The 14,401-nt window shown below is 56.0% G+C and overlaps 1 protein-coding gene across 3 annotated transcripts in view; it reads left to right on the forward strand.

Moving 5' to 3' along the window:
- The first annotated feature begins 767 nt into the window (after positions 1–767).
- Positions 768–14,401, forward strand: part of NEDD4L (NEDD4 like E3 ubiquitin protein ligase) — an 83,867-nt gene continuing 70,233 nt past the window's right edge. For all 3 annotated transcript variants that reach the window (XM_066338644.1, XM_066338645.1, XM_066338646.1), the window contains exon 1: positions 768–845. In XM_066338644.1, coding sequence (XP_066194741.1) covers positions 798–845 — 48 coding nt within the window. In that variant the 5' untranslated portion in view covers positions 768–797. The remainder of the gene's footprint in view (positions 846–14,401) is intronic.

The following is a 14,401-nucleotide window of genomic DNA, read 5'->3' on the forward strand; positions in this document are numbered from 1 at the left end:
ATCAGTTCATTTAGAGCTAAAGTGAGACTTGATCTTGCCCATCACTGCCCTCGCTCCAAGTGCCCACAGTGTTTTATTTCCCTAAAACCCGTGATGGCGAGAGAAGAAATGCCACGGTGAGCGACCACCTCCGGCTGCCCCGGAGAGCCGCAGGCGGCGGGGGCGTCGCTCCTGCCCATCCCGGGGCACATCCCGGGGCACATCGCCGAGGCAGCTCCCGGGGCACATCCCGGGACACCTCCCGGGGCACCTCCCGGGGCACCTCCCGGGGCACATCCCGGGACACCTCCCGGGGCACATCTCGGGGCACATCCCGCTCCCGCAGCCCAGGCCCGGCTGTGCCGCTCCCGTCCACTGGAGGGCGCCCGCCGCCCGCCGCCGCCCGCTGCCCCCGCGCCCACATCCGCGCGCCCCCCGCGCGCCGGCTCCTCACGAGCGCGCCCCTTTCCCCACCCTCCGCGCGCCCGCTCCTCACGGGGGCGCGCATCCCTCGCGCCCCTCGGGCCCTGCCCTCGCAGCGGCGCGGGCGCGGACAGGCGCGGACACGAGCGCGGCGCACGCGGCCCGGCCCCGCCCGCCGCCGGCCCGGCCCCGCGCTCTCCCCGCCCCGCCGGCGCTCCCCGTCCCTGCGGCCGCGCTCGGCCCCGGCCCGCGGCGGCGGCGGCAGCGCGGGCGGCCCCGCCCCCGGCCCCTTTCCGCCGGGCTCGGCTCCCGGCGCCTTCCGCCGCCCGCGGGCCAGCGGCACAGCGGCAGCAGCAGCAGGAGGCGGGCGGCTCGGCGGGCCCGGGAGCGGCTCCATGGCGACCGCGGCGGCGGAACCGGTGTACGGGCTCTCGGAGGACGAGGTGGGTCGGCGTGGACGCGGGGCCGGGTTTGGGGTGTGAGCCGCGGCGGAGGTTCGGGAGCGGGGCGAAGGTCGGCGGTCGGTCCGGGAGGGCGAAGCTTTGCGCGCCCCGCGGGCTCCGCGCCCCGTCCGCAGCGGCCGCTGGGCGGGGGCGGCCCGGGGAGCCCGGTCCGTGCCCCAGGCAGGTGCGGCCGCCCGGAGCCCGCGGGGGCCTCGGCCGGGCGAACAAAGAGCCGCGGTGCTGCGGGCGGGGGCGGCCGCCCCGCTCCGTCTCCTCCCAGCAGCGCTGCCGCTGTCCCCGGGGAGCGGCCGCGGGGCCCGAGCGCCGGGCACCGTGTCTGACACAGCCTGGCCCCAATGCAGATGGAGCCGATAAGCGGGGTAGGACCCGCGATAACTAATCGCCGTGTGCCGCTTTTATCAGCCGATGTCTTCTGCAGAACCAAACAAATCACTCGGGCCTGAGGAGAACAGTCCGGTTTACTTTAGGTGAATGTTAAAAATCTTATTTAACGCCCTTTTTGTTTCGTTGTCTTGGTCAGATGCTCCTTTTCTTAGGAGCCAGTGTCACAGAGCATCAGCGATGGGCAAGGCTGCGTTACTGGGCTGTGGTTTCAGGGTATCGGCTGTTAGGAGCGCACGTATTGCTTTTATTTTTACAGGAGGGAATAGTAATTACAACGGCATTGCTTCCGGTTTTGTGGGGCTGAACACAACGGGCGGTGTGTCAGTCTGTTTGTGGTGCAGAAGAAACTAACATTAAAAACATCTTCTGCCTTCTGCCGACAATGTTTCTCACCTGGTGTATTTTAGCGGCACCCAGTCTGGATGACTGTAGCGTTTAATTCTCACTGGGAAGGAGGTTCCTGGGCAGGAGTGGGTGTTTTGGTAAGGGGGAGTGCCGTTCTCTTGTTGTTAAATTATAAACCTGAGAGCAGAGTGATTGCAAACGCTCTGCATGTGTGTGAAGGTAGGGGAGAGGAGAGGGCGTTGCAGGAGCGTTGGGCGATGTAGATGGCAAGCAGAACAGCAGAGGAGAACCTTCTCCTCCCTGGGCTGTCTCCATAAGCCTCGGTGTGAGCACAGCGGTGGCTGGCAGCAGTCCCCGGGCAGCTTTGGGCCAGCTCCGGTGCATTGCCCGACCCTGCAGGTAGCTGGGCCCGCTGCCGAGCCATCTGCAGGGCCCGGCTTGCTCCAGGGCTGCCGGAGGGCCTGCGGTAATCCTGCCCGCCCCTGGGCTGCCGCAGGGGCCGTGGGGATCCTGGGCTGCTGGTGGGGGTTTGCACAAGCTCAGCGAACAGCTAAAGGCAGTGGGGTTTGCTGTCCCAACATGGGCATCCCAAAACATTCGATTGGAGGTGCTTTTGTGCTCATATTAGCAAGTGTGATCTGTGAGAAAGAGGGAAACCTGGAGCCACCCTGCCAGGTCCCAGGGAGGTGGCTGAGAACAGCACACTGAAGCTTGGCTGCTGCCTTTTCTGTTGTGCGTGCGCTTGCTGTGTCTTTTGTCCCTGCCTCCTGCCTCGACATATGCTGGTACTTGCACAGAATGCTAAAGAGAAACGGAGGCAGGGAGAAATCTGCCGGCTGCTCTCACCTTGGCTACGGGAGAGCAGGGGCTGTTTGCTGCCGTGATGCTGAGCCCCAGCTGGTGCTGCGGACCTGGCTGTGGAGCACTGGGCAAGATGTGTGTGTCCCCTGTCCCCCTGAGTAAAACCAAGCTGTTGGAAAAGGAGCTGCTGGGAAGAGAAAGGCTCTGGTCTCTCAGCAGTCACAGCTGCAGTGATGACCACGCTGCCTGAGGGGCAGGAGACTGTGCTTTGTTTCCTGCTTTGCTGTGCATCTGCTGATGCTGGACACTTCTCAGGAAGAGCAGTGACCATCTAAAACTACAGTGGGAGCCCACAAATGGAAATAGGATGGAAGAAAGAGGGAAAAGGGATTGAGAGAGGAGTGGCAGAGAGAAGGGTGTAGGTGATGCTCACAGCCTGTTGGGCTGGAGTTTCTTGACCCTGAGAGCCTGACCCTGCTGTTGAGTCTCTAATAATGGGCAGAGGAGAAGGGGATGGTCTCTCTCAGGAGGGAGGCTGTAAGAAAGCTCTAGTAAAGGTAAAGCTCAAGAGGGTGGAGGAAGGTGTGCTGGCTTGTGTGGATTATGACTTCTGCTAGCATTGGCTTGGACTTGGCTCATCATTTTTTGGAAAGCAGAGCTCTTTTAGCTGTGAGAGGCTGAGTTGCTATGTGGACATATTCAGCCTATTCATTTCCTTTGTTCCTGCCTGGGTTTGAAATGCAGTTTGCAGATCTGTTGTGGATGCGTTTTGGAGGGCTTTGAGTTGGCCTTGTGCAGTGCTTCCACTCCTGGCACATTTGCTGATTGGAAAATGCGGTGATTCACATGCAGGCTGGACTTGCTGAGAGGCTCTCCAGAGCAGGGGCACAGGCTTCTCTCCCGCTTGCACAGCTGATGTGTGCCCGTGTGTCTGCAGGGGATGGGCCTGCACTCATCCCGCGGGGAGCTGTGCTCCAGGGCCTGCCTTCCCTGGGGACATGGCTCCTTTTGGACTCTGATAGCTGTTGGAACAGTGGGCAGTTTGGGGATCACTGACTCACAGGGGATGAGCCAACCACTGCACTTTGTTAGAGCAGGCCACACTGTGTTCACAGATCAGCCTCCTTGTAAAGCTGTAAAGTGTTTTATATTAATTGCCTAAAATGAGTTGTAAATCAGATTCGTATCCTGCCGGTTTTTCACTGTTGGGGTGACCTCAGCGCTGGGCCAGGCTGCCCAGAGGGGCTTGGAGCTCCATCCTTGGGGCTGTTGAGGGCCATCGGGGCCCAGGCCTGGGCAGCCAGCTCTGCCTTAGGCAGGGGCTGGGCCAGGTGACCTCCAGAGGCTCCCGCCAACCTCAGCCCCTTTGCACTTCTGGTAAATAATATTTATACAGGCTCCTGGAAGCTTAGGCGCTTTCATGCGCTCTCTAAATATCAGTGTATAGAAAATCTTCAAGCCTTTTGTAGTGAAAATATTTGTGAATGAAGTGCACCTCTTGTTTGTTTTGGTTGGGGCTTCTTGAGAGTCAAATGTTGCCCACACAGATCCACATTTTGCTTTGTCAGTGTCCTTGGATGGAAGCAAAACTTTCAGCTCCTTGGATCTTGTTTGCTTGATTAAAAAACGGAACTTCAGAAAAACAATCCTTGAAGAGTGTCTTTTTATACTTTAAAATATTAGGAGGAAGAGAGGCTTGTATGTGAAACTGCTCTCTGCAGTTCCAGCATTCTTCTCTGTTCAAGTTCTATTCAACTTCTGTGACTTGTGATTGAGTCAATTGGAATTAGAAGCTTCCTACTGAGATGACATTTTGTCATGCCTTAGAAATTGTCAAAAGGATCTTATGTTCCTGAAAATATCTCAATGTGTGAGATACGATCCCATATGCCTCAAGATTAATAATTCTGCATGTAGTCACTGCAGCCTAACCTTTCCTCTTAGTTCTTGTGTGCTGTGCTGGACAAAGCCTTGTGCCTGAGGAGTGAATCCTGAAGGAGTTCAGGACCTCAGGGGCCTGTGTGGTGCTTTGCTTTACTGTGACACACTTTAGGGAAGGGGAAACAAACCCAGTTCTGAGTATGATGGACGTGGTTCCTGTGGACAGGATGAATTCCTATAAAGCACAGGCTCACCTGTATGGGATTGGACATCAGGGTAAGGAATAAGCCAAGGTTTGTCACAGTGGTGCTGTGGTGAAGTGCAGTTTGTGCTGCGATGGATAAACTGTCTGTCTGTGCAGACTATTTCAGACTGAGGCATATGGGAAGTTGGCTCTTGTGCCTGGTGTTTACATGTTCCTGATGGATTTGTTGCTCTGGAATGATCTCCCTTGAGGGTGTCTCCTTCCCGGTGCTCGAGTGTCATGTTAACAGATCCAAGAGATGGGGCTGCAAAGGCCTCAAGAAGATGTTATTGCTCATGATCAGCAGGATTTCTTGGGGAGGAGAAGTGCTGTGACTTTCCCTCCCTCCCTGGCCTTGGTGACAGCAGTGACATGTGGGAGTTCAGGGCTGGATTTCTCTGCTTTGCATTGGAAGCAGACCATAAACTTAGGAAGTAATGGCCGTGCTGAGTTGCTGGGGCAGTGTCAGTGCTGTAGGGGGTTGCAGTTAGATCTCAGGTGACATTTCCTGTGTGTGATGAGGCTGTACCTTGCTGCTGTGCTGGCACAGGCAGTTTCCTGAGCCCAGGCTGACCCCACGGAGCCCCTGCCAGGACTGGTGCTGGGGAAGGGTCCCAGAGCCGTGTCCCTTCGTCCTGCTGGTTCCCAGCTCGGCTCCTGGAGCAGCACTGGAGCACCAGGCTGTGGCACTGGAAGAGGGCTGCTTGAAAGGCACTGGCCTGCTGGAGAAGCAGCTCACGGGCAGCTGTGGCTCCTCAGCTGTGAGGTGGACAGGGGCAGTGTGGGAGGGATAGTCTGTCCAGGGATGCACCCTGGCCCCGTAGGCTCCAGCCCACTGCTGCCTGAACCTGGAGGCTTTACGTGAAAAAACCTTGAGTTCCTTGAGAAGATGCACCCTTTGTCACCACCACTGTACACAGAGCCTTTAAATGAGAGCTCTGTTGTTTCTGCTCTGAATATTCCAGTTACATAAAAGCCTCTCTCTGCCGTCTCGAGTGTGAGAGGGGCCTCCCTTGGTCACAGCACTGACAGTGTCTTAGCAATAAGCAATTCAGAACAGTGACTTTTTTATTGACCCTGAATTGTTTTTATAGACTCTAAGTGCACTGGCTTCAGGGATAGCATGCAAACCTTAAATGATTATTAAAAAGTCCAGGTAAGGAAGCATTTCATAAATGACAGGGCTTGCATATCTACTTGTGTGGCAGAATATCAAAATAGGCTGTGGTTCTCAGGAGGTCAATAGATTTTTATAACAGCCTGCATTTTGAACCAGCTTTTGATGAGTTATCAGCATGTTTTGGTCGCTAGTGCTGCCACTAAGTAAATTCTAGTTTTATTATAAAATGAATGTAAAGACATTTAAGGAGGCTTGTATTAACATGAGGGTCTGAGGGAAACAGAGAATGTTAGTTTTAGTTATATCTCCGTTCGGAGGTGGCTCTGTCCCCGTGGCTGTTGTCCTGTCCTCGGAGGTCTGCAGGCAGTGCCACCCATGGTTCTGTCGCTGCCTTTGGGGAGGGGGATGAAGCGTTCCTTGGCGAAGGGCCGGCCGTCGGAGGGCGCTGTGGAATGGGAAATGTTCCTCGGGCTTTTCCTCTCCTGCACAGGGGCCATTTTCCCGGGAAGCAAACATGGACTGTGAGCCCCACACCTGCTGCTGAGCCGGCACCTCTCCCTCGGGGCACAGCCTGTGCCGGGAGTTACAGTTAACACTCTCTGGCGGGACTTCTGTGTTTTGTTTTGAAAATATCGCCAGGCATGGTAGGAGTGCCGGATGAGCTTATCTGTCACAAGGGAATGGGTGTCTTAGGATGTTGTGGGAGGAATTCAGCCCTGCAGCTTCTAGGCTGGAGTTGTGTCCTCAGCCAGTGAGAAGTTCTGTGAGATAAAGTCCTTATCCTTTCTGGAGCAAACACAGCTCCTGGTGCAGGTGGGCTGCCTGCACAGCTGCTCTGGGATCCAGAGGCCACATTGGAACTGATGCTGTGGGCGCAGCCTCTTGGCAGCTCGCTGATTTCTGCTGGACTGGGACCTCTCAGTCCCAGAAGATGGGATGGGGCCAAGACCTTTGCTTAATTAAACTCTGTGCAATATAAACTGTGGCTTTCTGGGCAAGCTGGAAACTTCCAGGCCTTGTAATAGCAGCGAGGCTTGGATTATCCAACAGCTGCAGTCAACACAAAGTCGTGGATGCGATAACAACGTACAGAAGTAGCTTGTTTTAATTACAGTTAAATTTTGGGGTTGGTGAACAGAGAAATCTCGTTCACTTCGCTAAATTTCTCCATCTTTTGCTTTCTCTGCTACTTCCTCTTAAATGTTTCGTTGTGTTTCATTGGGTTTTACCGTAGCAGTAGGAGTGCTGCTGGGCAGCTCTGTCCCTTGTGGGAAGAGGTGCCGTGTAATCTCGTGTACACTGTTATTTTGGGTAAGCTGGGTGGAATGTGGCGCGGGTTGGGTGACTCCTACCTCGAGCACTGGGAGGAAGGAATGTGGTTTTACTGCTGGCCTGCTCAGCTCAGGGCTGGAGCTGCTGCCAGGTCAGTGCTAACACCTGACAGGCTTTACCTGGGACTGGAACTGTGGCTTTCAGAAGTATTTACACACTGTCACACCAACTTTTTTCAGCATGGGGTTCTTAAGCTGCCCAGTTTCTGCTGCTGGAGTGTTTTCCTTCCCCTGCTCCCCATGTCTTTTCCTCTCCCCTGCCAGAAAGAAGGAAGAAAACCAAATCCTTAGGAAAGGGATTGTTTTCTGTAGAGAACTAGTAATTAATTTAAAAATAAGAGATGTGGCTAAATTGCACAGGCCTGGAAGCTAATTGCAGTTAAAATAGTTAAAAATAAACCAGGCTATAAAAACAACTCAAAGCCCCAACAAAAAAAGATCCAGAAACTTGATTTCTGAGATGGATTATGGAATGTATTGAGACATATTATGTTTGCCAGGTGATATCTTGACTGGGCAACAGACTTGGTGTGTATACTTGTAATTGTTCATTTTTTCCCTCTTTCCATTTGACCATAATTCCTGTGCACTGGCAGGCTGTAAGTGTTTGTCAGAATCCTGGTTTCTAGGATCTAGGAACCTTGGCTGTAATCAAAATAAATCTCTCCAATTGTGAGAACACTGGCTATTCTGAGGAATCACTCCATGGATGAGTTGGACTTTGCCGTTGAGCCATCACACCTTATTTTTGTGCCTCAGTGCACGGATCAGTGTGGCTGCGTCGGTGTCCTGCCGGCTCAGGTCAGGTTTTCCTGTTCCCATGTGGTTTATCTGCAGGAGAGGAGCAGAACAGTTTGGAACAGGGAGCACCACCATGCTGTCCGCTCTCCTCTGGCACATCCCAGTGCTGAATAATCCTGGCTGGAGGGTGGAAGTCTGTTCCTGTAATCTGTGCTGGTTTTAATTGAGAGCAGTTCAGAGTCTGACTCTCTTGAAGCATCTTTATGTTATGTAGATGATCACACCGAATTCATGGTGAGATTTTGTAGAGATGGGAGTGATGAGAAGTGTGCAGGAGAAGGTATCCTGTGGATTTGTGCTGCTGAAAGAGGTGCTGTTTTCTCCTGTACACCCTGGGATCACAGCTCAGTACAGGTGTCCCCTGCAGACAGCATCCCGTGTCTCTGTGGGGCTGTTGAATTGCAGGAGCCTGTGGAAAGTCTCTTCTGCTGGAAGTCTCAGGTGTGTGGCTGTGGGGTGCTGGTGGAGGGCGAGTGAAGGGACGGTCGGGCACCTGCCCTGTGGTGGCCGTGAGCTGTGACGTTGGCTCTGTGGGTTTCATAAACCTGGAGCCTTGGCTAGAATCCTGACCCTGATGAACTCTGCGGAAGGTTTGTGTAAGAGCAGCTCATCTGTAGTCCTATGGGAATGTGAAATGGATGAATTCTCTATCACGCAGGTGGAGTTTTTAACCTTTCTTGAACGATTTCTTGAGTTGCCTGTTCCTGCTGTTTGCAGTGAAGGGAGTGGTGAGAGGGAGAAGTGGTGTGTGGACAAGACTGAGGCTGGGCTTTGTGCTTGTGCTGATTCAGCCTCAGTAACAAAGTGACAGCTTTGCTGCGCAGCGATGAGCAATGGACTTGCTTCTTTAACCTCTGCTTTTGGTACAGTGATGTTTGATGTATTGTAAAATACTGGCTTGGCCATTGTTTGTGACAGGTGAGCTGACAACGTGAAAATGCTGTCTTGGACAGGTGTTGCTTTAGTGAACTGAGTGAGTGCAGTGGTGTACCTGCAACTCCATCTTACAGCTGTGGGAATGGTGTCGCTGTTTAGAGGTCGGGGTTGCAGGATCCCCTCCCTGCCTCGCTTCATATGTGCTTTTCCTCCCCTGCCTCTTGTTGAAGTGCAGGCCTAGTGCTAACATTTACCCCCATGCCAGTGGATGGGTGGACACTTGAGTGGAGAGCTGCCTGATCCAGGGTGTGGTGACCTGGGCAGCTCAGGTGCTGAGGCATGGTCCTTGCACAGCTCACACTTGTTTCCCATAACTGGTGTTGGATGGGTGCCAGAAAGACCTCTGTAGTTATCCTTGCTGGCTGTTTGGTTTGTTTCAGTCCCATCTGGTCACTCAGTGTTTTATTCCTTACGTCCAGTGTCCGTAGAAAAGCATTGATTCCTCAGGTCAGGTAAGTTCCTGTGCATGCCTGGCCTGTGTGAGTAACCAGTCGCGCTGCCGTGGCCCGAGGAGGCACTTCTCTGCGTTCCCTGTGGGAGGGAGCCTTGCTGTGCGGGTTTCCCTGGCTGGGCAGGCCGGTGCCGGCGGTACTGTGACACAGCTGGTCGTGCCGTGTCCGCGCCGGTGACTCACTGTCCGTGCTGCCGGAGCGGGGCTGTGCTGGGAGCGCAGCGAGCGGGGGAGTCTTGCTTCGTGCCTTCTCCGTGGGCAGCGCCTCCCGGCCCCTGCAGCCCAGCAGCACGGCGGGCTCCTCTTCTCCTCGCCCCGGCTCCTCTGGGGCTGCTTCTCGCCCACGGTTCTGGGGCTGATCCTCCCCTGCCCGCCGTGCTCGCCGAGAGGAGACATTCTGATTAGAAACGAGCCATTCGCAGGGGTTTGGTAGCCTGAGAGTCCCAGCGGGGTGTTTGCCTCCCTCACAAGCAGCTCTCTGTCTGTAGCCGTGACATCAGGACTCCAGCAGGGCCCCGGGTGCTCACTGGAGGCGCTGGGCAGGAGGAGGGACAGCCTTCCCCTGGCCACCAGGGAGGAGGGATGAAGGTCTGGAAACTAGAGCTGGGTGTGGGACTTGAGGGGAGAGAACGGGCAGTGGACTTGAAGGGATTGTTCTCTTTTTAAGGTAGCACTGTAGATCTTTTTTTCCCAAATTTTCCTTTTTTTTTGTACAAAGTAGATTATCCTTATGCTTCTGTTGCCTCTCTTATCCAGAAGCTACCTTCTTGTTCTGTGTTCTAATTAGCATGATAAAGAATGTGTTGCATTTTCCTCCCGAGTGTTGAAACTGAGATTTCTCTTATCCCTGTTTAGGGGCCAGCTGCACCCAGAGGTGGTGGCTGTGCCACTCTGGAGCCCCAGAATGGGACAGGTGGGTGCAGCAAAGGCCAACAGACCGCCCTGTCCTGCAGGTGCTGTGCTGGGCAGGTCTGGCCAGGCTGGGAGCAAGGTCAGAGTTGTTTTTATTCCAGGGATATCCTGCAGCTGTACAAGAGCTTGTGCCAAATCAAGTCACACAGTCGGGTTTTGGTTTTGTCTTAACTAGTTTCTGTTGTAGTTTGAAAGTCAAACATTATAAACCAGACTGTGCTAAGTGGTTACAGGGTGTGGATTACCTGCCTGGACATTTGTCACCGTGTTCCTGCATGCTCCCAATGCAAGATCCTGACAGAGCCCCTTTGGAAGCTGTTGAAACCATGGGCCCTAAACAGCTGTTAGTGACTGGCCTCCAAGTCTGCAGGGTTAAGATGCTGGAGTTTGTAGCTAATCTGCTTTCAAGTCTTCTAGTGACCTTCTCGTATCATGTGCTTACCTGTGTTGCTTTTTTCCTCAGAATGTTGTCCAAAATTTGGCTTGAAACCAGTGCATATTTTAAAACATTTCAGTCACAGCTTTAGTCACTGTTTCGATTGACATTGTTATTAAGGAAATGCCTCTTAACACTGCTTGAATTGATTTAGCAAAACCCTGAGTGGCTTCTTCAGCCTGCTGACATCATGAGAATTCAGCTTTAATCCCTTGTCTTGCTGTCATTTTATTTTGGGTTTGGTCAGTTCAGTTCTGAGCTACTCATACCTGCATTTCACTCTGGTGAGAGATGATCAGCTGTAGTTTGGTGCAGGTACCCGTACCCTGGGCCAGTGCACATTGCATGGCTCCCAGCAGCTCTCCAGTGTCTGTGCCCTGCAGAGGGTGAGGCTGTTTCAAATTCCCATTGCTTGGGCAGGGAGGGGATCCTGTGTGAGAGGGAGCTCAGGGGTCAGTGCTGAAATGGCTGCTGCAGCCTGGGCCTGGTGAGGGAAATCACTGGGCACTCACCACTTTTGGTCTGTGCTGGACCCCAGAGCTGTGGCCTTTGGGAAGTGACGTTGGGGTCCCCAGCCCGGTGTCACTGCAGGCTGGAGCACACATGCCAACAGCTAGCCTTGGATCAGGCTGGAATGTGCTACAGGAACTCCGTGTGTCATTGCTAGCTGTTGCTGTGGAAACTGGCTGGGTTTGGTGGTTTAGCACTCAGCATCTCCTGATGTTTATGGGGAAGGTGAGGCAGTGCTGTAGCTCATCCCCCAGCCTGGAATCGCACACCAGGGCTGTGGATACCAGGGCTGCTGGGCACCAGGGCTGTGGGCACCAGGGCTGTGGGCACCCGGGCTGCTGGACACCAGGGCTGTGGGCACCAGGGCTGTGGATACCAGGGCTGCTGGGCACCAGGGCTGTGGGCACCAGGGCTGTGGGCACCAGGGCTGTGGGCACCAGGGCTGCTGGCCACCAGGGCTGCTGGGCCCCAGGGCTGTGGGCACCAGGGCTGCTGGACACCAGGGCTGTGGGCACCAGGGCTGTGGATACCAGGGCTGCTGGGCACCAGGGCTGCTGGGCACCAGGGCTGTGGGCACCAGGGCTGTGGGCACCCGGGCTGCTGGACACCAGGGCTGTGGGCACCAGGGCTGTGGATACCAGGGCTGCTGGGCACCAGGGCTGCTGGGCACCAGGGCTGTGGGCACCAGGGCTGTGGGCACCAGGGCTGTGGGCACCCGGGCTGCTGGACACCAGGGCTGTGGGCACCAGGGCTGTGGATACCAGGGCTGCTGGGCACCAGGGCTGCTGGGCACCAGGGCTGTGGGCACCAGGGCTGTGGGCACCCGGGCTGCTGGGCACCAGGGCTGTGGGCACCAGGGCTGTGGGCACCAGGGCTGCTGGCCACCAGGGCTGTGGGCACCAGGGCTGTGGGCACCAGGGCTGCTGGCCACCAGGGCTGCTGGGCACCAGGGCTGTGGACACCAGGGCTGCTGGCCACCAGGGCTGTGGGCACCAGGGCTGTGGGCACCAGGGCTGCTGGGCACCAGGGCTGTGGGCACCAGGGCTGTGGGCACCAGGGCTGTGGGCACCAGGGCTGCTGGCCACCAGGGCTGTGGGCACCAGGGCTGTGGGCACCAGGGCTGCTGGCCACCAGGGCTGCTGGCCACCAGGGCTGTGGGCCCCAGGGCTGTGGGCCCCAGGGCTGTGGGCCCCAGGGCTGTGGGCAGCAGGGCTGTGGGCACCAGGGCTGTGGGCACCAGGGCTGCTGGACACCAGGGCTGTGGGCACCAGGGCTGCTGGCCACCAGGGCTGCTGGGCACCAGGGCTGTGGACACCAGGGCTGCTGGCCACCAGGGCTGTGGGCACCAGGGCTGCTGGCCACCAGGGCTGCTGGCCACCAGGGCTGTGGGCACCAGGGCTGCTGGCCACCAGGGCTGTGGGCACCAGGGCTGTGGGCACCAGGGCTGCTGGCCACCAGGGCTGCTGGCCACCAGGGCTGTGGATACCAGGGCTGTGGGCACCAGGGCTGTGGGCACCAGGGCTGCTGGACACCAGGGCTGTGGGCACCAGGGCTGTGGGCACCAGGGCTGTGGGCACCAGGGCTGCTGGCCACCAGGGCTGCTGGCCACCAGGGCTGTGGGCACCAGGGCTGCTGGGCACCAGGGCTGCTGGCCACCAGGGCTGCTGGCCACCAGGGCTGCTGGCCACCAGGGCTGTGGGCACCAGGGCTGCTGGCCACCAGGGCTGTGGGCACCAGGGCTGTGGGCACCAGGGCTGCTGGCCACCAGGGCTGTGGGCACCAGGGCTGTGGGCACCAGGGCTGTGGGCACCAGGGCTGCTGGCCACCAGGGCTGTGGGCAGCAGGGCTCTGGGCAGCAGGGCTCTGGGCAGCAGGGCTGCGGGCACCAGGGCTGTGGGCACCAGGGCTGTGGGCACCAGGGCTGTGGGCACCAGGGCTGCTGGGCACCAGGGCTGTGGGCACCAGGGTTGTCACACAGGTGTTGCTGGGTGTGTGACCTGGGGTAGGTGCTGTCAGGAGGTCAGACAGGCTCTACCTGTGTCCTGGGGCTGGTGTGGCTCCCAAGGCATCTCCTGCTGCCTTGTCTCTGGGGCTGCCATGGGGATGGGCTGACCCCAAGGGCTGGGGTGCTGTCCCTGTCCTGGGGACCAGAGCTGGCAGAAACTCCCTGCCTCCCACAGCTGGCCTTTGGTGTGGACAGGCTGTATGGGGAGGAGAGCTGCTCAGGGGAGCACGTGTGTGTTTGTGCTCCCTGTGAGTGTACTATGTCCGAAAATCCAGGAGCTCTGTGTGATAAAAACTGTTCACAGCTCTTATCGGGGCTTCCTGAGTTCCTCTTGCTCTGGCATTCACCTGGGTCTTGTGTTTCCTGTGGATGTGGTTGGTGTTCTGGGTTCTGCTGCCTGTTGTCTTCTCACTCGTGTCTCTGGTGCTCAGTGTTAAACTCAAGAGCAAACAGAGGCTGAAGGGCCAGCATGTGGTGGTCTTTGCTGTGAGGGGCTTGTCCCCAGCAGTGGGGGCAGTTCCTGACCTTTGGATTTCATCTCTGATCTCTGGTTGCAGTCTGTGCTCTTTCTGTCTTCTCAGACAGAGGTGGTACTCCCTGCAGTTTTCAGGAGATGTTTAAGCCCTTTTCCGCCATCTAAGTGACCATTAGTGTTGTGTCAGTCCTTGGAGTGATGCTGCTCAGACTGGAACATCCTTGCTGTTTCAATGACACTGAGGAGATTTTTCTTTCTGAGAGAGTCTTCCAGTCAGATGGAAAGACAGGATTGTGGGTAATTGAGAGAGAACAAGCTGCACTGTGTGATCACCTCTGAAAAGCTTTTTCATGGAGAAACTCCCCTTCCCCTTCTCCTTCCCAAGATTCCGTAAGTGCTTTCAGAGCTGGGAAGGTGCCTTAGAGGCAGGAGGTACCTGACAGCACAGGACAGAGTACATTGATTTACTGGGTTTACAGTGTTCTGACCTCATTTGTAGTTTTTAGGAAGACTGGACAAGGAAAGATGTCCAGATCGCTGTTGGAGAGCTGGGAGTGTTGGAAGAGAGAGCACTTTGCTGCTCTGGATGCAGAAATATTGGATATTCCTATCAGAAGATAGTACCAAATGACATAGTAGGCTTTGTGTGCCAGTGAAGGTGTCTGCTGGGCTGGCCAGCACTCTGATTATTAAATAAAAATTACCCTTTTGCATTCAAGCAATGACTTGGGAAAGGCTAATTGTGAGAATCTTTCCTTATTCCAGCTTACTCCAGTTTAGTGGTAGCTCTGGCCTGGCTACTGTGAGGATGGACTGTGGGCAAATTGGGAAGTGACTAAGCTGAAATGCTGCCTCTGAGATGGTCAAAGCAAAACAGGATAAAGTTGTTGCATAGAGTTGAAG

This window comes from Sylvia atricapilla, chromosome Z (assembly GCF_009819655.1).
Source record: "Sylvia atricapilla isolate bSylAtr1 chromosome Z, bSylAtr1.pri, whole genome shotgun sequence".
Lineage (NCBI taxonomy): Eukaryota > Metazoa > Chordata > Aves > Passeriformes > Sylviidae > Sylvia > Sylvia atricapilla.